This window comes from Ambystoma mexicanum, chromosome 6q (assembly GCF_040938575.1).
Source record: "Ambystoma mexicanum isolate Mex_15411 chromosome 6q, UKY_AmexF1_1, whole genome shotgun sequence".
Taxonomy (NCBI): Eukaryota; Metazoa; Chordata; class Amphibia; order Caudata; family Ambystomatidae; genus Ambystoma; species Ambystoma mexicanum.
In genome coordinates, this window is record NC_090937.1 from 1,471,613,350 (window position 1) to 1,471,639,967 (window position 26,618).

At 43.8% G+C, this 26,618-nt stretch overlaps 1 protein-coding gene across 1 annotated transcript in view; it reads left to right on the plus strand.

Annotated features, from left to right (window-relative positions):
- The first annotated feature begins 9,571 nt into the window (after positions 1 to 9,571).
- The window catches only part of KDM3A (lysine demethylase 3A), a 331,646-nt gene continuing 314,599 nt past the window's right edge, over positions 9,572 to 26,618 (plus strand). The window contains exons 1-5 of the mRNA XM_069632181.1: positions 9,572 to 9,944; positions 13,407 to 13,562; positions 13,692 to 13,802; positions 14,757 to 14,859; positions 17,869 to 17,993. Coding sequence (XP_069488282.1) covers positions 9,783 to 9,944; positions 13,407 to 13,562; positions 13,692 to 13,802; positions 14,757 to 14,859; positions 17,869 to 17,993 — 657 coding nt within the window. The 5' untranslated portion in view covers positions 9,572 to 9,782. The remainder of the gene's footprint in view (positions 9,945 to 13,406; positions 13,563 to 13,691; positions 13,803 to 14,756; positions 14,860 to 17,868; positions 17,994 to 26,618) is intronic.

Below are 26,618 nucleotides of genomic sequence, written 5' to 3' on the forward strand. Positions count from 1 at the left end.
TTCGGAAAGTTAGACCTCTTCTAACTTTCAGTGCCACTAAGCTTGTAATTTCTTCCTTAATTTTGTTGCGACTATTCTACTGCTCTGTACTTCTCTTTGATCGTCTTGTCTTTTAAGTAGCTCCTCTAAAGTCTGTTTTTAATTCCTCTATTCGTTCTTGTATTATCTATTCATGACTCAATTTTTCTGCCTCTCTTCGATGGCTATCCTTCCACTCGCAACTGAAATTCAACTTTCTCTGTATAGCATTCAATTCCCCCTATGGACTTGCTCCCATTTATCTTACTTCGTTTGTTTCCTTTTTTTTCGTTTTATTGGTTCTTTTTTTAAACCTTTAACAATTTCCCAAACATCTACATCGATCCTTCAGCCTTTGACATTATCTTTAAAAAAAAACACAACACATCACATCCTTGATGCCACTGAAAATATTTAACAAGTTTACAAAAGCCCTACATCCCATCCCATCATCACTCACTTACCAACATCACTCACATAGGCCCATCAATTCCACAATGACTTCACATCTCTTCCTAAAGTACAGAAAGTCGCAGTGGAGGCGTGTGTTCGGACGATTCCTCTCTTACCTCACACATTTTATTTAAAATTGCGTACATTACTTACTGGTGGTGGTATAAGGGCTTCTCACGTTTGTTTTTACTACTTATCAGTTTACTACCTGCTATCACTTCGTTACACTTCAGAAATCTCGGTAATACATTTTACAAGTGCGAAAAACAACGCTGGGTTTTCCTTTTATGTTTCCTCTTGTGCTCTTCGCTCTCAATCTCACTTTCTTTTAATTGTAGCCCATCCTCCATGTGCTTCTCCGCGGGTCGGCTCTTTTTATTTGTTGGTTCCTCTCTATTTAAATGCTCTTCCACATTCTTTGCGGTCAATTCACTCCTATACTACTTTCCGTGCTGCCCTGAAAACTTTCTTACTTCAATCTTAACTGTATTTTAGTCTCATTGTAGCTATTTACATTCTTCTCTATTGAATTATTTTCATCATTCAATTGTACTGAAAATTGGTTTTGGCGTAATGCACTATATATAAAGGACAAATAAATACGAAATGCATACAGGTAATGTGAAATTAAAAGACATATCCATGTTTTTATATTTGGGTGCCTGGGTCTGTACAAAAAGATCACAATGCTCGCAAAAAACAAAACTCAAAAATAAGGTGTGTTCGTTATGGCAAAATCCTGAGGGATTTTGATAACAAATATGGGGGATTTACATTGGAGGACTTGGTCTAAGTTTACAAAATGAGGTGGATCCCGTCTATCTTGTATGGAATGGAAACAAGATGGGATACATCTGATAAATGGTTGGGGTGTTGGGAGAGATGCCTTTGGTACCAGTTTGTATCTACCCAATTTAGCACCTATACATTTGATGACAGCTGAACAGGGTCTGACATCATTGGAATCCACACTTCAGATTAGGAAAATGATGTTATACCTAAAGATTTGCACATCAAAAACTGACTACCTTTTGCAGACCTTAAATTATATGATTGAAAAGGCAACTGATGCACTTATGATAAAATATGTGGGAGGTTGCATTTTTTGTAGATATTTAATATTGAAAATACTCTCTAAACAGTAATGATGAAAGAAATCAAGGAAAAGGCATTCAGGAGGGATTATATAAAAATGTGGAATACTTACTACATAAGACTTTGTCTAAGGCATATTTAAAAACTTTCCTTCAGAGAAGTCGATTTAAAAGGTATTTGGTATGTTTTCCTTCCAAAAATATTATATATACTTGTCTGAGAATTAGGGCAAACTGCCTTTAAGTATTAGAAGTAATGGTACAGCATCTGCATTAAAAAAAGCATAACAAAAATGTTGTTGTGTAGGATGGGTTGGTGAAGGATTAATCAACAAACACATTAATATGGTAAGGATTCACTGGGTTTAAAAATGTACAGTTATAGAATTTGATGAATTGAGGAAGTAATATTTTGATTGTTTAATGAATTTTGAGAATGGATATAGAATTGTATAGAATGTAATTGAAAGACATTTCTATTTTGATTATGTATAGTATGTAATCATAGGTTTGTAGTCATTTATTTTTTTCCTTTTACTTGTTTTTTTTTCTTGAGGTTTCTATATGAAAAGTTACTTTGTAAACTATATCACATAATAATATTAGTATTTTATGGTTCTGTATTTCAAGTTTAACTTAAACATATATTCATTATCAATTGTTTTGTATTGTTGGTTTTTACTGTCTGTAAAATGTTAATTCAATTCCTCATTTTCAAAACATGGCATCCTATTAATAAGTGTTACTTTGCTATACAACAATTGTAAAGTCACTGGCTTTAACTCATTTTTGTACATATATTGCATCTTCATTGCAACATTTACTTAAACATATTAAAGAAGTACATTCTGTGACCGTTCAAAAATTCCACAAAGACAGTATTTGCCCATTGAAAGATCAAGTTGAACATGCATTTCAAGGTCAGTTGACATTCACTGCAGTTTTGTTGGGTTGAAAGCAAAATCACCAGTTTATCTACATTTTACATTGTTCTATCGTCAAATCCTAGCATAACTCTATTGAACACAGACCCAAATCATCGCTCCAAGTCATCAAATTGTCTTCCATTTTCCTCCTTGACCAAAGATTGTTTTCCAAAATAGTGTACGCGGCTAGGCCTATCAGCCTCATTTTTATGAGCAAACAAAGAGCTCTGCCCCAACCACGGCACGTTTGCACGCCTCAGAGAAGACGATTGAAAGAGTATTTGGTAGGTTTTCCTTCCAAAAACATTAGATATATTTGATCGAGAATGAGGGCATAATTGCCTCGGGGTATTAGAAGTATGGTCCAGCAAATGCATAAAAAAAAAGAAATGTGGTTTGAATAATGAATGCACTAAACCCCCTTCAAAATTCAGATTCCAATTGCCCATGCACAGAAAAGATAGGATTAGAACAGTTTGGTCATTTTGTACATATTGTTAATTTCATTGAAACTGAACATTTTGGAAATAATTGATGACTGGAAATCAAGTATCTTGAATTCTTTAGGTAGGATGGGTTTGGTGAAGGAATAATCAACAAACACATAAATGTGGGAAGGATTCACTTGGTTTGAAAGGAACAGTTATAGAATTTGATGAATTGAGGAAGTAATATTTTAATTTTTTTATTAATTCTGAGAATGGATATAGAATTATATATAATTGAAAGGAATTTCTGGTTTGATTATGTAAAGTATTTAATCAATCGTACGTTTGTAGTCATCTATTTTTCTCCGTTAACTTGTTTTTTTTCTTGTGGTTTCTATATGAATAGTTACTTTGTAAATTGTATCACATAAGAATATTAGCATTTTGGGGTTCTGTATTTCAAGTTTAACTTAAACATTGTTATAATGTAGATCTTGTCACATAATGTTCCTTATTTGTATATAGTTCCAATTTAGAGCATTCTTCTCGTATGGTTCTGGAACTTGGGTCGGAACCATACGAGAAGAAGCTGCCTTTGTCAAGATTGGCTGTGGGGGACTTCCTTGTGATTAAAACTATAAAATCACATAACGTTTCGTGTCATCCTTAAGAAGATAACACAACAAATGGCGACGAGGATCTGTCTTTGAGGGAGTCCCCGAGTGTGTGGTCGCACAGGCATTGACTTGAGAAGGCTTGGAAACACATAAAAAGATGACCTGGACCCACTGCAGTGAAGAGAATCTAAAAATATAGCAGCTTCAGCCACCGGGTAAAAGGTGTGTTTTGTAACTTTTGTGGGGTCGGTGACGGAAGAATACTTGATCGATAACGACGCTGTGCAAGAGGTTGCATTATATGAACGCCGCACGAGACTCAGAAGGCAACGAAGGAATTCCGAGTAAAGCACCCGGTACGTGGGCACGCTGCGGCTGGGAAATGCTAACGTCGATGGGTTGCTAGAGTAGAGTACCGTACGACATGCATTACGTGCCGCCATCTTTATGTCTGATGGTTACCGGGGCTACGCATCATAACAGTATCGGAAATAATACGTTACGAGAACGTCGTAACGAAAACACAACCAATGACTGTGTGTTCAATTAAAGAAACGGCACCATCCCAACATTAAAGGAACAATACACAGACTACAATAACTACTTGCCATATTGATGCACTTGATGAACAAGTGAATAAATAATTGAAGACACAACACACTGTTTTCGTGCAACGTTGGGATTTTTAATATGGATAAAAAGTTTTAAATCAAATGATCTGAATCTGAACCACACACCATAACACAGCCACTATCTAAAATAAGAAAGAGAGAAAGGTGGACATATGAACTTTTTGCAAAGAGTGTGAAACACATAAGTGACAATCTCACAATGCAGAATATAGTAGCCCCAGTGAAATTCTTGGCACAGCCTGGGAGTCCAGTTTGCTTATGGGAGCAATGGTTAGACAATTTCCAGGTCTACTTGAGAGCAATAGGAGGAGCCAAGTATAACGATGATTTGAAAGAGGCTACTTTGTTAAATTGTATAGGAACTGAAGCACTACGTATATTTAGCACATTACCTGATTCCAATGATGTTGTGGAATGGTCTGGAGATTCCACTGGTTGTGCCAGGAAGTATGAGTCTGCGTTATCTAAGTTAAAAAAACATTTTGGAAATAAAACAAACATTGTTCTTGAACGGTATAGATTCTTCTCCAGAAAACAGAACAAGTGTGAGTCTATTGACACATATGTTGCAGCATTAAGAGGTCTCATATCCACATGTGAATTTACAGGTGTAGCAGATGAGTATTTAAGAGACCAACTTGTCCTACATGTAGCAGATTCCCGGATCCAACAACGACTATGGCAGGCAAAAAATCCAACGCTGGAACAAGCATTGGAAATAGCAAGGTCAATTGAACTGGGGGAGAAGTGCATGAAAGAAGTTCAGAATAGACCAGAACATGTTGATATCAAGTCAATTCAAGATGTGAGTGATGGAGAATTTGGCAAAGACGAAGAGGCTTTAGTTGCCATGGTGAAAAGAATAGTAAAATCAGACCTTGCCATGAACTCTAGACAGAACAAAGAAACATTCCAGAGGCCACAAAATAAATGTTATAAATGTGGATGGTATAGACATACAAATCCAGAAAAGGATTGCTCTGCACTATCAGCCGAGTGTTACAAATGCGGCACCTTGGTCACTTTGGCAAGGTATGCCGCACTTTCAGAGGTAGAGGAAGATTCAATCCACGCTACAACACAACAAGAGGTAATGCTCAGTTTGGAAGGAGTGCTACAAACAGTATAAGGGTTCTAGAGGAGATCAGAGCTTCAGATGAATTGGTGGCAATCACAAGTGGATTTGACAAGGAGGAAGTACAAATATTGGCTCTCACATCAAAGGAAGGTGCCGCTGGTCCTTGGGTGTCTATGGCTATCAATGGCATTACTCTATGGGTAATGGTTGATACAGGGTCCCCATATACAATGGTGGACATGGAAACATACCTGAAAGTACTAAAAAAGAAAATGGAGGATTTACACATGACCAGAGTCAGAGCGACTGGTTATGGTAAGACAGCAATTGATATTGTGGGATATACCTGGGTGCATTTGGACTTTGAGGGAAGAAAAACTTATTGCAAATTGTATGTGGCTCAAAATGGATTTTCGATAGTTGGTTGGTGGGAACAAGCATTGTTAAGGATTAAGATACACCCAGGAGAAAAAATACCCATTTTGAGCATTATGGACAACAATTGTGATTCCGCTATGAACCTGGCTAAAAGTTTTCCTAAAGTTTTTAATGATAGCATTGGAGTTCTTAAGGGCTTCAAACATTGCATAATACTCAAAAGAGGTGCTAAGCCAGTAGTGTACAAAGTAAGAAATATTCCAATTGGCACTCGAGAAGCACTACAAAAGGAATTAGAGAAGTTATGTTCGCAATACATTATTGAGCCTGTAGAGAGCTCAGAGTGGCTCTCTCCGATAGTGATTGTAAGGAAGCCAGAGGGGTCAATTAGGATGTGCGTTGACCTCAGGGATCTGAATAATAATGTTTGGGCAGATCGCCATCCTCTACCCAATATTGGGGAAATGCTCACTACCATGGAGCCTGCAAAATGTTTCACTACCTTAGACATATCCTCCGCATAACATCAAGTACTATTGGAAGAAGAGTCCAGACACCTCACGTCATTCATAACACCCCTTGGAGCATTTAGATATAAAAGGATGCCTTTTGGCCTGGCGTCTGAAGCTGCCATTTTTTAGAGACTCATGCAACACCTTTTTAGTGATTTACGAGGTGTACACTATTTTCAGGATGACATACTAGTGTCTGCTGTGTCTGAAGAAGATCGCGACGCCAAATTACTGGGAGTGTTGCAGGTAATACAGCAAAAAAGGTCTTACTCTCAAGATAGAAAAATGTAAAATAAAGCAAAAGGAGGTGACATACCTGGGTCATTGCATTAATGCAGAAGGGATAAAACCTAAGGAAACCCTTGTGAACACTATTCTTAAGCTTCCTAATCCCACCAACAAAGATCAACTTCGAAGCCTGTTAGGCCTCACAGAATTTTATTCTAAATTTGTGGACCATTATGCTGATAGAACATCTCAGATGAGAGGCTTGATGAATAAAGGCACAAAATTTGAATGGTCTGAATGATGCAAAAAGGAACTAGAAACAATCAAGATTTTGATCAATAGAGCACCTTCCCTTAGAATGTTTGATTGCAATGCTAAAACCATAGTATCTGTTGATGCTAGCAACATGGGGTTAGGAGGTGATTGGGAACCAGTTCTAAATGGATCAGTGGTTCCAATTGCTTTCGCTTCTAGGACTTCAAAGGGAGCTGAAAAGAATTATTCAACAATTGAAAAAGAAGCCCTAGCAGTCAAATGGATCCTGGAACATTTTAAAGGGCTTATTTGGGCAATTCCTGTTGAGCTCAAAACAGAAAATTCCACATGAGGGTCATGTAGGCAGATGTCTAACAAAAAGAAGAGTGAGTGAGGTATACTGGTGGCCCAATATGTGGAGTGAGTTGGAGGCTATGGTCAAGGATTGCTCTGCATGTGCAGTGAGTGATAAAGGAAAGATTAACAGGAACACACCATTACAACCAGTACCCATACCAGATTTAGTTTGGACGAAATTAGCTACTGACATTGCTGGTCCATATGAGATTTTAGAACCACAGAAGATTTCATTGTTTTGATTGATTACACATCTAAATGGGTGGAGTGTGGAATTAATGAAGAGTCCGTTTCTGCAATGAAAGTAAAAACATTTTTGGAAGAAATTTTCAGTAGGGAAGGTGAGCCACAGGAGTTAATATCAGACAATGGTTCTCAATTTATTTCGCAAGAAGTTCAATGTTTCCTGAAGGAAAGAGCCATCAAACATAGCACAACAGCTTTATATCACCCTATGAGTAACAGTCTTGTGTAGAGAATGAATTGCTTTATAAAAGATACAATTCAATTAGCTGTTGTCAACAGCCTGCCGTGGAAAGAGACACTCAAGGAGGCACTGAATACGTATAAGGTCACTCCACATTTAATGACAGAGGTAGAACCTTTTACTCTGATGAGAGGAAGAGTTGCCACCAATAGACTTAGACCTGCCTGGATGACGCTGAAGAGAAGAAAGGATATTGATATGGAAGAGATTGTAAGAAAAGTAAAGAGGAAACAAGAAGATTATAAAAGATATTATGAAAGACAGAAGCATGTAAGAGAAAGGAAAATTGAGTGTGGAGATTGGATCAGAGTAAGAGAACCCAGAAGTGTTCAAAAAGGTGAGTCTAAATTTCGTTCTCCACAAAGAGTGGTTAAATGTTCAAAGAAGTCAGTGATTTTGGAAGATGGTGGTAGGTGGTTGTGTGATGATGTCATAACAGCAAGAGGAAGAGAAGGCGAATGTCTTGAGAACAGTATCCGCATGCATGCTCCACAAGGGAAGTGGAGGTGTAGAGACAATATTCCCAGTGACATGAATGGACACACTACATCCACATCTGCTAGTGATGTTGATATAGTGGAGAAGTCTCACAACTTGGAAACATCTGGAGATTTCTGTGATAATAAGGCATCTTCTACGAGACCCAGAAGAATTATATATAATTTCAAAAAGGATTTTATTTACTATTGAAACTTACCTGTTGTGCAACACCTTCAACAGTTATGATATACCACTTTTGGTATTGTTGAGAAGTCACAGCATATATCCTTTCATGGTGTAATGTACCTAAAAAAAATGTTCATGTGTTGTTTTATCTGTACATAGTTTCATTGCATATTCTTTATGAATATTGTAGAGGGGGGAGATGTTATAATGTAGATCTTGTCACGTAATGTTCCTTATTTGTATATAGTTCCAATTTAGAGCCTTCTTCTTGTATGGTTCTGGAACTTGGGTCGGAACCATACGAGAAGCTGCTGTTGTCGAGCTTGGCTGTGGGGGAGTTCCTTGTGATTAAATCTATAAAATCACATAACGTTTCGTGTCATCCTTAAGAAGATAACACAACAAACATATAGTCATTATCAATTGTTTTGTATTGTTGGTTTTTACTATATGTAAAATGTTAATTCCATTCCCAATTTTCACAATATCGCATCTGTTAATAAGTGTAACTTTGATATACATCAATTTTAAAGTCACAGGTTTTAACTCATATGTGTACATATATTGTATCTGCATTTCAATATTGAAACATATTAAAGAAGAACATTCTGTGACGTTTAAAAATTCTACAAATTCTACAAAGACATAATTTGTCCATTGAAAGATCAGGTTGAACATGCATTTCAAGGTTAGTTGACATCCATTACAGTTTTGGAGGGTTGAAAGCAAAATCACCAGTTTATCTACATTTTACATTGTTCATTTGTCAAGTCCTGGCATAACTCTATTGAACACAGACCCAAATCATTATTCCAAGTGATCAAATGGTCTTCCATTTTCCTCCTTGACCAAAGATTTTTTGTTTTCAAAATGGTGTCCGCGACCACGCCTATCAGCCTCGTTTTCATGAGCAAACAAAGAGCTCCGCCCCAACCGCGGCACCTTGGCACTAACCACGCCTTCGGCGCGGTGCGGGTCCTGCAGCCTATGCCTTGAACTGCACGTACCAGCGGGCGGATCACAACTGTCAGCAAATACACAAGATCCCTCCGCGCACACCGCATCTCTCTTTAGCGAGTAGAGGTAGACTGACTATGAAACGAACGTTATACAAATATGTGTTAGATCATCGCCAAGTGTTGCAATGGTTTATGTGAGAATGTCACTTCACATAGCCGTAGCACTCTTTCGATGGGGACGTCACTTTATTGAAACTATATATCAGGGAGGATATCCTGGCGGAAGAATACACGGTACTAGCGCGCGAGCAGTTTCTCATCAGATTAGTGTCCTGAAAAAAACAGGCGTGCTGCGAGTCTGTTGACAGCTCATTCAGCCAATCAAGCTTGCTGACGTCGCTTGTGTCTGCCCACACGAACCTGTAGCAGAAGGGGTGGGCGTGGAAAGCGACGTCAGTCTGTTTGACTGCTTGTGTGAACCTCAGACTTAATCAGCAGGCGGGGGGTTCGTGGTTACGGTAGTGTGACACAGGGCAGAGGATCGGTACATGGGAGCGATGGGCTGTTAGCGTCGTGATCCCCGGAAGCGGACAGGGTGCCAGCTGCACGGGAGAACATCAGACAGCTGTATTTGTGGTGGGGGAGTTGCCAGCGGCGCCGGGTCTGCAAGTGCTGGCCGGTCTCGGCTTTAGAAATGGTGCTGCGCGAAGGTCCCTCCTGCCTGTTGGTAGGACAGCGGTTTCTCAGCGCCTCTTCCGAGCTGCCCCTGTCCACGGCGAACATTTCCACTTGGCCTTGGAAGTCTGGCACCATCAGGGCGGCTTCCCACAAGGAGCTGAGCGAGCCTGGGCTGCGGGTGAGTGAGCGATTAGAGCAGCTGTGGCAGTCGTTCGCCGAGAGGGGGTGGTGGCGGTGGCGGTGGTCTCCTCCTTTGTGTATCTGCTAAAGAATCCTGGCATGGGTGATGGACACTGGTCTTCTCGGAGGAAACACTGCACTGACCAAGGCCTACCATGTAAGAAGCATCATCACAGATTATTGAGGTGCCCTCAAGAAGGAAGAGCACCCATTCGGTCTGTGGGGATTGGCACGTCTAAGGACTAACTCTACTGAGTACCGAGTATGATATGGCATTTATAACGCCATATCAAGTCTTTCATTCCGACCCCCGCGAATTACTGTGCAGGTCGGGCACCCATATGGCATACCAGGTTTGGGGGACACCCTCACGGGTAGCTCCTGTTTTATTGAGCAAGCTTAAAGGGCCTCCAAGTCCGCATTTCCAGGGTCAATCCAGCAGACTTGTCTCGAGCTAGCTGTAAATCGGGTGACTCTCCAAGGGGGCCCCTGGCAGCTTTTCCAGGACATTGCGTGTGGCCTGGGGGGTGCGAGCCTCCTTGGCCCAGCAGAAGGCGCCCTAACAAAGCAGCTGAGCCCTGGCGCTCCCTCCTCTGCCGCCCGTGGCTGGGGTGGGGGATGGTTGAGGTTAGTCTCATTCACGTCGTGTGCAACCCCCCTGCGTTGTGGTCTGAAACGCAGAAGTCTGCCTTGCTACTGCCCAGTGCGCAGTTCCCTTCTGTCAGCTGTTTCTCCTCTGTGTCAATCCTGCCAGCTCGGTGTGCGCTCCATTTCTGTGCCGCATGCCATTAGCAAGGCATGGACTTGTACCGGGCATTTTTTTTAGTTTGCTGTGTATGACACCCGCTGCTTGCTCCAATACCGAAACGCTGCCATGTGTTGTACACTTGTTCAATGTTTGCCTGTTGTGATTGTAAATTACAACCAATCGGTGGAGACCGAGGCTCCTCCTTCGGTGTTTTTCGGTGCATTGGCCCCCCCCTTTACAGATCTCCCAGGCACTCCCAGTGTGTACGTGCAGCGGTGAGAGCCTTGCATCGGGTTCAAGTTCCCTATCTGTTGGGATAAGTCGGCAGTAGTGTCTAGAAGGGAGGGCGGGGTAAAATAGGTCAGAGCAGGCCAGAGGCGTGGCCTTATTTACTTAATTGATTTGATTGGCCGTGTGTATTTGTTCATCGTGACGTAGGTCTGCTTCACAGTAAACACAGCCACGAGGTCCAAGCCGACTGTAGTAGAAAGCTGCTCCCTGCCCAAGTGGTGAGAAGAGGTATTGCACTTTACTAAGCAACATCAGTTGGCTTAGTTGCATCTACTCAACACTTGATGGTCCAACGTTTTCATCTGAAGTCTCTCCATTTACTTTTATTGAGTAAAAACTAATATGCAATCACACTTTGCATTTCACAGCAAAGGGTAGCCTGTGCCACGCCATAGAACGCAATGAAACGTTCCTTTTTGAATGATGGAACACACGTTGAATCCAAAGAGTGCCAGATCAACAATGTAAAGTGTGTCTGCATTGCAAATGTCTGGGGTAGGCATTTAGTTCACTTTACTGTGCTAATCTGTTTTAGGAACTGTATGCCATGTTAGACTATATCAGAGGTCTGCAACCTGTGCAACACGAGGTTTTGGCCTTCCTCCCATATCCCCCTTACAATTTCCTATTCCTTCTCACACTGATGGGAGTCGTATGAAAAACATCCGGAGACTATACACTTCTGGCCTAAGAGAACAGCCCTTCAACTGTGCCCTGTTCCATTTCGTTGAGCTGCTTGGAATCCCATACCAATTTACATGGTGTAAACTGCAGTTACAGGGTTCTGCTGAACTGCACTTTAGACTGAAGGTGAAGCTGGCCCCATAATACATACACCATATACCTAGCTGCAATTTGCATAAAAGCCTGACAACTACTGAGGGGATCAAAGGATTGCCGGGTGAGGCAGCATCTTGATGGAATCTGTTTCAATGGGATTTATGAAAATTAGCTGGATTTCTATAAAACACGTACCAAACCTTTTTATGGTTTTTATGTGATAATCTGTTGTGAACATTTCAGATATACTTGAAAATATCATGTTGCTGATTTAACTAGAAAGAAAACCGTATTTTGAGGAGCCTTTCCTGTGATGCTATTACATTCCTTACCTTATTTTAAGAAGTGCAATGTTATTTTTGGTTGCTTGACCAATTATAACATTCCATTCTGGGCATGCTCACTATTATAACAAGGCTTTATGGTTTCTGGTCTGTTTTAAGAACATGTAGTACTATGGTAAAACCTAGTATTCACCCAGTGTTCAAGGGATGTCATATTGAAGGAGATTTGCAGTAATCTTACCGTTGACCGATCTGCTCATGGTCGGAAATAAGTGTTTGTAGCCTAAGACGGAAAAGACCCGTGTACGGGGGCATAACTAAACGTACATTCAATGTATGAATACTATAGAAGAATCAACTTTTCTTCTGCAAGAGTCCCCAACCTTGATACTGGTTCACCAGGCTTATTTTCGGTAAACCGTTAAAGCCAATTTGAGTTTTTTTGTTTCACTGTTCTCTTTACAGAACAAGGGCCTTGTCACATGCAGTAGGGTACTTTAAAGAAAGTAAAGTGAAGATGGTACAAGCAATTTGTAATATTGAGAGTTCAAAGGGGAACTCCTCTTCCGCTTTAACTCTAATGGAAATGTTACAGTTGGATGAGACACCGATGCTTGCAATAATTTTTCTGTAATTCACTGTTATGCATTGCGCCTACATCGACAACAAAACACTTTCCGTACACATGTCTTAAATAGCTTTCTCAAATGCCATCAGATTGGGTTCTGGACAGATTTATTCAGCTACATGTTTCTTGGTCTTGAGTGCAGAGTTCCTTTCCCTTATGTTTAGTGGCCCCTCCAAGAAAGATCCACCGTAAAGTAGAATGTTATTGATATATTTAGCTTCGGGAAGCAACAGATCACTTCACTAGACACAGGGGGAAGTGCACAGCAAGGGAAGCAGATCACAGTGGATCAATATAAGGGAGTGTGAGCTAATGGGGAGGGAGGATGGGCAATTCTGCAGCAAGGGATTGTTAGCGAGGTACCGTTCTTTAAAGAGCAGGATCTTGAGTTTGTTTCCTCAAATGTCTAAGCAAGAGGCAAGTCTTGCATTATGAAGTTTCAGAGTCATTGAACATTGATGAAGTTGTGTTTGTAGTTTGTCATCAAATGGTCTTTGGACTGCAAGAGTAATATGCCCAGGACTTGTTTTGGAGTGGGGTTCCTTCTTCAGGTTGATGGTGTGTATTTTTTTCTTGTTTGAAGTGACTAGTCAAAAACATCCGCTAACTGGTTTGTCGATTGAACAGGCTGCTAAGTCCTTGGCTTGCTCCATCCCTGCTAATGTGGTGTCCCCAGTCTCTATAGTAAAGCTTTTGTCGTCTGCTAACGACGTTTTGTATTTTTCATAGTTGTGTGTGGAATCTGATGACGGCTTATGGGAAGAGAGAAAATGGATTGATCTTTACAGCTCAAACTTGAAGGTGTTTCTAATAGAACACAACTTGGTCTTAGCAGAGCGAAAAGCTCCAGGCAGCTACAAAGATGCTGTTCAGTGGCCTGCAATGGTACGTGTTGTGTGCTATGTATGCATTGCTTTTCCTTCAACATGTTTGACTGTCTTTTTAAATGTTTTCACTGCTAAAGTGTGAAACGTATGGATTTTGTAAATGTATTTTTCTGTTTTCCTTCATTAGAAATATAAAAGCTTAGTGGACCAAGCTGGGTTAGGATCCATCACAGCAATAGAATTCCTTGGGGAAGATGAAAGGGAATTTATTTCAGAAAACCTCTTAAAACCACTGCAGGTAATTTTGCTGCTCCAATCCCATTGTGTGATGCATGGATACACTACAATTACATTTTAGTAATGGATTGCTGGTGGCGGTTCCTAATGAAACATTTCTGGACAGTTTGGGTTCTACAATGTAATCTTCCATTCTTGGGATTTTTTGACCCACTATACTTGGGCTTAACGTTCTAGTACTAGAACACAATCACCAACCCAAGAAATGCTAGTAAATATGCATTAGATTACCCTGTTTCTGAAACTGTAAGATCACTGTAGAAGTGGTAGAGATGTGTTGGTGTAATATCATATGCATTGAACAGTAATTTCAATTGCGATTTCGTATTTGTGTACATGCTGCAGGAATTGACACTTAGCTGAAGCATCCACCCTGCAGGCCAACTTTGAAATTTTTTGTGAAATAGTTGGTGCTTTGCTTTTTTTGGTTCGGATGGTGTATGTTTAATTGTGTAATCAGGCCCCAGAAGTAGCTTCAGACTCCACTTAAGTAAAATGTGTATTTGCAATGCTATCCTAGTTTCCTTAGACTAGCACCTTGCATGAAACAATGCTCATAAAATTCGATTTCCTATACATGGTTTGAAATAGCTGGGAGCCATTTAGCTCTTGGTTATGTTACAGGAGAGCCTAGTTGGCTTGATGCCAACAGCTACCAGGAGCCACACTTGGACCCAAAGGCCAATCTGTGCCATACAATATATTCATGACATTAACCATGTGTCTTAAGGAGTTTGTATAAACAAGCGTTATGACGCATCTAGAAGACATTTAAAGCATAAGCGGTTGTGTATTATTGACAGTTATAGTTTGCAGCTCATGTGGGAGTTAAATGTGCGGCATCCTATAATAATAGCTCCTGGTTCTCCAAGGTGCTCCTACTAGGCGAAGCCCGATACCTAGGAGCTGATTTTAGCCCCTGCTAATCAAATCCTTATTTCGATCCCTGCTACAGGATGTGTCGAGTCTGAAACACTCCCTGCTAGATAATAGAAATGTGAATGAAGAGATTCAAAATTTGCTCAAGAAAAGTCTAGATGAGAGCGACTTATTTCAGGGTAAGTTTGACTCATTGTCTTTTTATCTTTCCATTCGGTGTAGTGAAATACGGGCAGTATTACAAATGTATATAATGTAACTCGGAGCACCTGTAGTCAGAAATTGCAGCACTTAAAACATTTTTATTACAGCCTCCATACCTGAAACAGGACCCCTGGAAATATTCTAGCACCGTGAATTCGTTATTTTTTTTACATTTGTTATAACCGCAGTACAAAGGGAGTATTTGGATAATGGGAATGAATACAGTAGTTCTGGCAGTCAGTGGCATGTTGTCTGTTAGTGAGAAAGGGATAGCTAAGCTGCTTGTCAGAATATGGCAGCATGGAAATGCTTCGTAAGTCTCTGCACCTCTTGTAATAATGCAAATTCATGTATTAATATCGCATCTGAACATTTCCTGCCTAGGTATTCTGTAAGGATACAAAGTGCTTATTTTAAAAATTTTATTTAAAAAGGAGACTACAAACTACACCCTTAATTACCAATTTGGTCTTTGCGTCCAGTGACCAGTTCTGCTATAATCCAGTTCAAACTCACCATTCATTTGGAACACCCCTCAAGTACCGGAAACCAAAACGGGCTTTCCCTTTTTAGAGTCTTGATCTTCACCTTCCAATGGTTAATGGTGTTGTGGTGATTTCGCTTGACCTTTGTGGTGGTCATTAATTTCACAGTAAATTGCAGCATCTTAACCGGGAACTCGAAAGATAATGTAATTACTGCTTTGCTTTAAAAATGCATGCAGTTTTAGCAAGCCTGATTTTGGAAGTAGTGATCTTGAAAGGGGCTACAACCCTGTGCAGTTGCATTGTAGAAATAAACATCTCTCATGGAGTTGATGAAACCACACTTGCAAGGTACTGGGGGCTGCTGTGATCCCTGGATGAAAGCCCTGGTTAAACCCTCTTGTACTCCTCACCGTAGAGCCTTATTGTTCCACTTGCTCGAGCAAATGGTTTTAAGACTACTTGTGATTTTATAAAGCCTACACTTGCCTGAATATCCTATTTTCTCAGGGATTGCTTTCCTGCTTCAAAATCTGTTACTTCAACCATGGAACCACTGAACCTTCATGAAAAGCCCACCTCCTCACTGCTGTGTTTGGCACAGTGGCTCTTGACTGCACATTCACCTCCTTGATTATGTGGCACAGGCTGACATTTAAAGCCTATGATAATGACAGTGCTTAGTCCACCTAGGGAAAGGTGTATAGCCCAAACTCTTGATCATGATAGCTTCTCCCAAACAAAATATATAGCCACCCTCAATACCTTCACTTTCAGCTGGCCATAATCTGTGAACAGATATCTGGAACCTTTTGACAAATGCTGGGACTTTGGGCGTTAGGGTATGGAGGCATATTTATTACCCCTTCGCCTTTACCCCACAAATGAATGCCATAACAAATGGCACTCATTAGATGATATGCTGTAGAATTTGTTTACCAGTGTTTGACTTTGGCCAAGCACACATTCAAGCCAACCACAAAAGTAACCCTTTGCACACTATCTTTCAGTGGCATGCGAAGCTGCTATTTCTGCATGTATTGCGGTTCGTTTTTTTTTCAGTCTTTAATTATGGTACAGTACATCAGTCAATATTGACGAAGGCAACGCAGCCTAGTAGCATACTAGCTACTTTGAAATTGGAAAATAGTCCCAACAAAAAATAGGAAACATTAGAGCTTGCCCGTGCTTCTATCCATACAGCTCCACGAATCTTGAGCTCAGTCATGCCAGCAAAGCAGTGCCACGGATATGAGTTCTAATAATGATGCCTGATATGAAGGTTACGTTTGAAGTAAGCGTATCTCTGCATGGATTTGTAAATATGTTTTGGAGTTCCAAGGTATTTTAGTTGTGATTTTAATTTTCTTTTTTAAAACTCCCATCTTCATAAAATAGAGATTCAAATAACCCCACTTTAAGATCATACTTGGAGCTGTGTTAATGGCCGAGGCTTTAACAATGACAGACATTTACCAGTAACAAAGTGATGCTAGACAAAGCCATGGTACATGATGGAGTAGCTGGACTATGGAGGATACTAAAATAAGAGCTCTCTTGCAGTTGGCATTGAAGTATTTTTAGATGTACTATTTCAGCCCCAGGTGTCTCGCGTGTTGAAATCTCTACATTAGGTCAAGAGGACTATAGGATTTCAAGAAGATTGTGTTGGTCAAGGAACCCAAAGCACCCAAGATATCTATTCCAATACTACATATGCACAGTTCACTAGCCAGTGATGATTGACTTTGCGAGAAGGGACCATTGTGTTTTCTATATGTGTATTATTGAGGTGGTGAATAGCTTTCTTTTTGGACTTGCTAGTAGCTTCATCTTACATCAACAGACGACCTAAGGTCAGCCGCAGGACAAATCTGCCATGCACCTTTTAAACGAAATCCTGTCAGTTAAATACTTTATGTGATAATGGGTTTTATGCATTGAAGCAGCTGTTACTGAACTGAAACTATATAAACGGCCACATACGTTTCAGGAAGAACCTAAAGTCTGCCGTTAAGCAGTCACATTGGAAATCATAGTGTAAAAAAAATATAGCGTTGACTGAACAGTTAAACCCCAGTGCGTTGTGTTTGCAGTAGGTCAATGAGCCCGATAACCTGATGTGGTTCCTTGAAGTAGCAATCCTATGTCTGTGTAGCCCGTCGGTCCCCCAAATTAAACTGAAGCATCATTTTGTGTGTGCACAGCTCAGTAGGAGCGCTGCAAAGGTAGAGGGAAAGGCCATAAACTCACACCCCTTTCTGCAACTACAACGGACCATCGGGAGGCAAAATAAGCTCACCAGTCTTGGTGTAGCCTCATACAGAATGCATTGGATTCGTACACTTCACCCGAGGGTGGGAGGTTGTGTGTTTTTAGGGACGAGCCAAAAGCACCTTAAAAAAGTAATGCACAATAAACACATTTTTTTAACCATTTTAGTAGTTTCCTAATTGTATATATTTTTTTCTCCATATGTGTTATTTTCCCGTTTTGAAGGTACCAAAAGCCTAATTGGCACAGAAATCAGAGTCTACAGTTTGGATCCATCAACTCAGTGGTTCACGGCAGTGATTGAGAATGTTGATTCCATGTCAAGGATTTTGGAGGTTCACTGTGACCAGGTAATTGTGTAGTGTTTCTCCAAATTCGACCTCGATTTGCAGCTTTTGTTAAACAATTTTTAAGGAATTTGGAAGTTAGCCATCGTTATGAAATCTATATACTGGACACATTTATGCAACACAGTAGTTGGCGATATGGACTGTATTGGTTTATTTCATGCTAGTTTAAAGTGCTTCTCATTAGGTATAAGTTTGATGCTTTTCCTCCAGTGTCTGGCATAACCCAGATTTTTATGTGTATCCACGTTTGGAGCCAAGCGTGATGCATATCAGTGAATTGAAGCCCACTGCTTCATGTACGAAGCAGGGTGTTATGTACCTACAAATGCATTTAGCGCAAAGTGACTCTTGGAACTTGTTTGCCCCTTATGTACAAACCAGATGCTCAGAATCTCTTTGTTTTGGCACATTGGTGTTACTCAGGATGGTGGCCTGTGTTGGCAATTTGTTTGCATTAATGTGACCCACCTGCTAAGATCTGGGTCTTTGAAGGATTACTCTTGTTTGCAGCTGCTTTATTACTGCATATGAGCCAAATCGTTTATTTGAACGCATTTTTCTGTCATTGCATACAATATCTGCAGTGTATGGTTTGCCGTGGTTGGTGCTGTAATTTTCTTTTTCATGACAACATTTTATTGGGTTTTGCATTTGAGACACAGTATCGACAACATTGCAATAGACAAGAATCGCAACAACGCAACAGAGCAGATCAAGCCAGGTAGCGAGGGATGTAGTAGTTAATGTCCTGTCCAATGTACCCGTGATCTGGGGCAGTCCTGCCTGAGTCTCTGGGTTAATAAAGCGGGCTCCCTTGGAGCCATCTGGTTAGCGGAGGCCTCCTGGTGAGCGTTGGAAACTTGGCTGCATAATCCATAAAGAGGTCCCAAATGTCTCTTTTTCAGGGAGCCTGCTCGAATTGCCGTAACTTTTTCGGCGACGGCTATATCCCAACACTTGGACCACCATAATGCTACCGAAGAACCCTCTTCATTCTTCCACAATCGGGCCATTGCGATTTTTGCTGCCAGAAGTAGGTGCGTACATAGGCGAGGGGTGTAGCCCGCAACTGGGAACGCCCCACCTCCGGTTTCCCGTAGCAGGATTATCCCGGGGTCCCAGGGAATGGAGAGACCAGTGATTTCCTTGATGCGATTTATTACCGCTTTCCAGTATGCCTCTGCTTTAGGACAAGTCCATACCATATAGAGTAGGGAGCCGGGAGCGGTGCAACCGTGCCAGCAGGTTGACGGTATATTCGGGTTAGCCTTATTTAGCTGAGCTGGGGTAACGTAATACCTATAACAGAGTTTGTAACCCCCTTCCCTGTTTGTAATGCACTGTATGCCCTTGTGCAGTCTAGACCAGATTTCTAGCCATTCCTGCACCTCTATTTCTCCCCCCCCCCCCCCCCAGGTCCTTCTCTCATTCTAACATGTACCTTTCTTTTCTGTAAGGATCTGACCTCTAAAAGTCGATAAAGAGCTGATGTTCTCCTTTTTTTAGTCGGAGTGGATAGAGAGAGTTAGTTCAAGTGCAGTTAGTTCTCTGGATCATTTCCCTGACTACCCTATGGGACAGCCAATGCCGAATTTGAGCATAATGAAATCTTTCCTGCTCCCCAACCCCGAATTTGCACCCTCTTCTAGGAAGACGCTCGTTTTAGTAAGCCTTCCTCCTTCCAGGACTGGAAGCCACGCTGGTGATTACCTGGGGAGAAGTCGGGGTTGTTCCAGATAGGGGATAGGGGACCCAACAAACTTTGTAATCCGCCCAAACCAGGAGATTTCTTGGGTCTTCCATTGCTTTAGGTAGTTACGAAGTTCCCTGAATAGCTGCCGGAAATTGCTAGAATACAAGCGTGATGGGTCCCTGGTGATATGAACCCCTAGGTATTCAAATGCTCCCTTCACCCATGGGATCGGCATAAGAGGTTTGAGACTTTCTTTTTCCGATTTGGGCAGGTTAATTGCTAGGGCGGAGGATTTGTCCAGGTTTACCCTGAACCTGGATAGGACAGCAAATTCTTTGATTTCTTCCCATAGGGCCCCAAGGGACGACGCCAGGTTTGACGCTGCTATATTAGCATGTTTGCGTATAATGCAATTTTATATTTGTGGCCTCCCACAGTGATCCCCTTGATCCTCATATTCTGACTAATTCTCGCTGCAGAGGGTTGCATGGAGAGGGCAAAAATTAAAGGCGACAGGGGGCAGCCCTGCCTAGTGCCCCTAGATATACGCATTGCTTCAGATCTGGTGCCGTTGACCCGTACTTATGTGATGGGGTTTTGATACTTGGCCATAACCCATGTGGTAAAATTTGGACCAAAGCCATACAGCTCTGATGTACCCCCAGTCCACCAAATCAAAAGCTTTATGTGCATCTAAAGACAGGATTATGCCATTCCCACCTCCAGTTTGTGGGCACTTTGGATGATGTTTATTGTACGCCTTACGTTATCGTGGGTCCCCCTCCCTGGGATGAAACCTGTTTGATTGGGGAAGGTTCTACCGAACCTGATAAATCGCAATCTGCTGGCCAGGACCTTGTCAAAAACTTTCCCATCATTGTTCAGCAGTGAGATTGGGCGATAGGAGGTAGCAAATTTGGGGTCTTTTCCTGCTTTATGCAGCAGAACTGTGAGTGATTCAGCCATTGACCCAGTGACCGAATTCGAGGACAGAAAAGAGTTAAATAGAGCTGACATCTGCGTTGCAAGTAAGCTGGCAAATTTATTTATAGAAATTAGCGGTCAGGCCATCTGGGCCCGGCGCGGTGGGTTTGAGGGCTTTGATGCCCTCTTAAGATTTCTTCGCTGGTGATATGGGATTCCAATGAATCTAGTTGGGGCACATTGCGAGGGCGAACAGAGCTCAAATAATCTGGCAAGCTGTCTAAATTGGTAGGTTCCCCTGACATTACAGATTTATGATACCTCACCAGTTCACTGATTTTAGCCGCTTCAGAATAGTATACTTTAGCGTCTGCTCCCGTAAGGTTGAGGATATTGTTTCTACTGTGGATCTTTTTCAGTTTTTGCGCTAGTATCTTGTTTGCCTTATTTCCTTTGATGTAGTAGAATTGCCTGGTGAAGGCTAAGGCTCTAGCAGGTCGATCGGTGCAGTGCATTTCTAGCGCTGTTTTAGCTTTCCTCAGGGCTCTTTCAATTTTCCTGGAGCTGCGAGATTTCAGGTCGGTTTCTAAATGCTTTACCTTCTCCTCCAGTTTGGCAGCGATATTAGCGGTCTGTTTCTGCTCCGCCCCTGCACTGATGAGAGATCCTTTGACCACCGCTTTCATGTCCCCCCCGCCCCCCATCAATATGGTTTGGGATGCTATCAGTTCAGTTTTCCTTGAAGTAGTTTGATATTGTTTCGCCGACTTCCGATCTGATGCACGCATCCAGCAGCAGGGAATCGTTCAGTTTCCAATGTCTCTGGATCGGGTGCTTTTGGTCAGAGATGACGAGGTAGGCAGAGACTGGGGCGTAATCGGACAATATGCATGTGTGTATTTCTGCTTTACTTAATTAGGCAAGGGTATAACACCCTGGAGACCAGTATCAGATCAATTCTCGAGAAGCCTTTGTGGCCGCAGGAGTAATGGGTATAGTCCCTTGATGTCCCGTTGAGTAGCCTCCAGGCATTCAGATTTGGTTTCCCTGTGCAGTTTCGCCAGGGATAGTGCTTGTGCGAAATCCGCGTTGGTGGCGGCAGGGTTTTGTCCATTTGAGGATCTGGCATAGTGTTGAAATCTCAGCCCATGATCAAGTGCCCCTCCTGGAAGGATGAGATGATCGGAATTAATTCTGCGATGAAGTTAGCTTGGGATGTATTGGGGCTGTAGATTGTGACGATTATGATTGGGAGTTCCTCAAATAGGCCCTTTAGGGGGAGGAACCAACCTTCCGGATCTCTTCTCACAGTGATTTGTGACAGTGGGACCCAGTCACTCAGCAGTATTGCCACACCTCTTTTCTTCACTCCAGATGTAGCGAAGAATGCTTTTTTATATCTGCTGAATCTGACCCGGTGTTTGTCTTCTTGTAGCAGGTGTGTTTCTTGAAGGACGATGTCCCCAGCTAGTTGCCCTAGCCTGTGTTCAATTGACCTGCGCTTCCTTGGGGAGTTCAGGCCTTGGACATTCCAGGAGAGGATTACTACTTTGCTAATGTCAGCCATCCCCTTTCTCTCCTGCGCTAGCCATAGATCGGTCTTTGTCCCCCGCTGATACCTGCTTCTTTAAGGGCGGAGCGAGAATGTTGCGCTCGCATAACTCCAGCAATGACGTCAATACAGCATGTTGTGAAGTTGACCGAGAAGGCGTGCAGAGAGAGCCCCGACTCTCTGTTTATAACTTGTCCTTCTGTGTCTCTCTCCCACTCCCCTCCCCATATCCCGTCTTGAACTAGTAGGAAAAACCACATTCTACTGACATTGGGGTAACTGGTGGTGCAAGTGCAGTAAAAGGTGGCCAACTGGGCTGCAGAGACAAAATGAAGTGGAGCTCGAACATTGCTCCCGCACTGCAACTTTGAAAAGAAGATCCACCTGCCGCTGGGCCAGCCCGCCGTGGAAATATTGATTCTGTAAGTGCCATTGGACCCCTCCCCTTTGACATCCCAAGTCCAGGGGAGTGGTGGCGTGGAGGCCATAGCGCCTCGGTGCTCCCTCAGTGCTGGTGTTGTTCAGCCTGGCTTAAAGTCCTTCTTACGGGGACCCTGGGGCCTGCGCCGTCTACCGGCTTTCGACCAGGCTCCCTCTGCTTGCTTTCCGGGGACTCCTCGACTGACTCCTCAGATCCTGATTCCCCCTCTCCTCCTCCGACGCCCATGAATCTTTCTGCCTCTTTTGGTGAATGGATCTGTTTCTGAGCACCATCCCATGTGAATCTGACGGAGGTCGGAAAACCCCAGTGGTATGGGACCTTCCTTTCGCGCAGCCATTCCCTAAGCCTGCGCATAGCTTTTCGTTTTTGGAGAGTAGAATTTGCTATGTCCTGGTAGAGCGAGATTGTAGACCCTCGGAAAGTGATTTGGTGCATTTGCCTCGCCTCCTGCATAATTTCCTCCATAACTTGGTAGAAATGACTCTTACCAGGACATCAGGGGGGAGAGTAGATGACTGCCTAGGCATTGTTCTATGGATCCTATCCAGTTCCAGTGGCGACTCATCCGGGAGGGTGATAATGAACCTGAGCAAGTCAGAAACGTAATTCTTTAAATCTGCATCCGGAATTGACGTTGGAATTTCTCGCAGACGGATATTATTTCTTCAGGACCAATTCTCTGCATCCTCCAGTTTTGCTTCCAGGAGGTCACGCCTCACTTCCAGGGATGAAATCCTATCCCGGTCTTGCTCGCCCTCAAACCGTTGGTCGCAGACCTCGGATTCGAGTTCCGAGTTTCGGCGTTCTACCTCTGCCACTCTCTTGTAAAGGGAGTTGATCTTTTTCGTCACCTCCTCAGTGCTTTTCTGGATTTCTTTGGTGAGCGCCGATAGCAGATCCTGGAGGTCGGCTTTGGTGACCATTTGTGGCGAGTTATGGATGGCAGTGTTGTGTATGGTATATCCCCCTTTTTAGTTCTCTCAGTGGATGAGCTGTTCATTAGGGATGCGATGTCCGTTTGTTTGGACACCTTCCTGCTTCTCGCCATTTTGCTTCTGTAAAGATGTTTCGGCAGCACCCACAGACCAGTTCGTCCCACGCTGCGCCACCGGAGGGGGTCGCCAATGCAGGCCCTGATCCTGTGTGTCCACACTCCAGGCTCCTTGCGGAATTTTAGTGAGTTTTGTGCGATGTCACTGCAGGTCCGGAGGCGGGGACCCAGGTATTGTTAGGCCACAGGCTGGGCGAGGATTGGCTATCCCGTGATAGCAGGGGCAGTGCAGAATCCAAGATGAGCGTGCATGGACCAGTGCTGGCCGGGGTGCAGCCAAGGAGGACAGGGCCGCTGGCGAGCCCACACCCAGCCGGACCCCCTGCTGGAAGGGGAGTTGGAGGTCTTCCTGATGGATCTAGCTGGCAGTAGGGGGGGCCACTTGGCAGGAGCAGAAGGGTCTGGGGTCTCGCTCCAAAGTATATTGGGGCAATTACCCTGCTGATGTCTGTAGATGAGGGGGGGGGGAAATCGCAGACCCCGCCCCCTCACCCCCGCTCCTCACCTCATGAAAGTCAAAGGCTCTATGTGTAGGGCATCTTCCCCTGTGGGGGCCGTAGGGGGAATGCCAGCACGGAACCAAAGAGCCACCATCGAGGCGAGCAGATCCGTATGGGCCAGGTGAAGTCTGCTGCCCGCCGGGTGCTGGTGGAGGGGATCTGGGTCCAGAAGTGCAAAGAGCTGCGGGCAAGGACGGTATGTTTGCTGGAGGACCCAAGCTCCCTGACGTTGCACTGTCACTCCGGGGCCTCCGGGCCGTTGATCGTGCTGCTGATGAGATGTGGGGGGCCCAGGTGCTGCGCGGGTCAGCTGCGAGTCCGCTCCGGCGGTCAGCGGGGGAGGGAGCCGGCAGTCGCGTATGGACCCTCGCCGGAGGAGGGGCTGGGCTGTGCCGGTGGGCGGAGACAAAATGGCTTGCTGGATCAGGGGAGAGCTTCTGTACTTTCCCTCCGGAGCATCCCCCACACCCAAGGCACATAAACTGGACCAAAATGCTGCAGGGTGGCGCCGCGGGCTATCTCCGCGGGATGGGGCGAAATGCAACCTTGAAACTTCCGTCCATCTCAGCTCGGATTCGGAAGCTGAAGCGGCGAGTTGTCTCCGGCAGATCGCACAGTGCGGGCGGACGAGCTGGGTCTATTCGGTGGGCCGGGCAGCTTCAACACGCTGGCCGCTCTCCCTCATAGTTGATATGCGAAACCCGCGACAGCGGCCGGAATTTTCTGCTGCGCGGGTTCCTCCTGCTATTTCGGGCCGCCTCAAGTGGGTTTGGCCGCAGATATGGACCAAACTCCAGCGACAGCTGCAGTGAGAGTTCCCCCAAAATATATTTCTTTTGCGGGGCTGAACGGGGGGGGGGGGTAAATCCGGTGATATTGATTACGAATCACTGCACCGCACAGGAGCTCCTAGGAAGCCATTCCGATCGCGATGGCTCCAAGCCAAGCCCCCGGTGCTGTAATTTAAAAAAATCTTGGCTGTGATTTGGGGCTTTGGTTAAAAAGTGATGTTTGTAGAGTGTGTGTATAATATATTTAAATTCAAAGGTGCACCACGGACTGCACTCCCCTCCCAAGTTAATATGTATTCTAAACGAGATTTCTGATCCAGACTAGTCCAACAATTGTAGAAAACTTTATTCCGTATAGCGCATTTCACAGCCATCTGGCTGCTTGTTAACATACGCGTGTTACATTCAAGACACACATTTTATTATTGAACATCTCTATGCTTAAACGAAATTGTAAGTCCTTTTTCTAATTCTGATGCTACAATAAACTATACATTACCTCCACGTCCACTCTTCCTCGTCCCAGTACTTACCTCATGAGGCACCCGCCTCCGACACAGGACCTTCTTCTATTTCTTCTTATTTCTATAACTCCTCCCCCACACCCACGTCACTTAGTTTAATTTTTCCTGCCTCCGGCAGGTTGGGCTTGTTTTTTCTTCCCGGCGCGGGGCGCTGGGGAGCTCCGAATGCTGGCCCCCTGGTGGGGCTGTGTGGCGGGGCCTTCGGCTCCTTCAGGTGTGGCAAGACTCCTGGGTTCCCTGCGGGGCTTGGGACCCGGTTGAGTCAGGCTGCCTTGCCTGGTTTCTGCTGGGCTTTGGCCAACGCAGGGCATCGTGGCCCGGGTTCTGGGAGAACGGACCCGGGTTCAGGTAAGGAGAAGGGGGGCATGTTTTTCCTGTTGCATGGCCATGCTGCATGGGCGGCTGTGCACGGATTGGCGGCTCCTTTTTCTTGTTTGGTGCTCCGGAGGAGGGTGGGCTCCTCCTCTGATGCTGCAGGCATGTTGCCATAGGAATTAATTGATGTTGTTCCTATTGGTTATTCTTTCTGGCCTCTATTTGAATGTGGGAGAGGCACGTTAGCAATTGTTTGTATGTGGAGCCTTGGTTCAGTGTGCAGGGGTCTTTGGTGAAGCAGGCTTCCTTGGTCACTGTTTTTGGGCTTACTCAACATGGGAAAACATTCTGCAAAGAGCAGGCATCTGGTCCTGTCTTCTTCTTCGTCTTCCTCTTCTCCTGATTTACACAGAAAGAGAAAGAAGAAGGCTAAGCGTTTTTCCCTGACCAGAAAGGATTTGAAGAAGCTGCTTAAGCATCGTAGAGGGAGTCGCACACACGCTCATGGACACAAGCGCAGGCGTCTGTCTTCCTCATCCTCCTCTTCTTCTGGCGCTGAGTCTTCGGCCTCTTCTTGTTCCTCTTTGGCTGATGCTGAAGGGAAGTATCTGGACAGAGAGGGAGTGGAGGAGGTGCTGGCTCAAGTTGGAGATTGCATGGGATTTTCAGAGCCCCTGGTGCCGGTGGAGGGGGCCGACCCTTCTATTCGCCAGTATAGGCATACACCTAGGAAGGGGTTGCCTTTGGTTTCCGATATCCGGGGAAAAAATCCTCCGGGAATGGCATGACCCGGAGAAGATTGCAATGCCCCGCTTCATGTCCAAACTTTACCC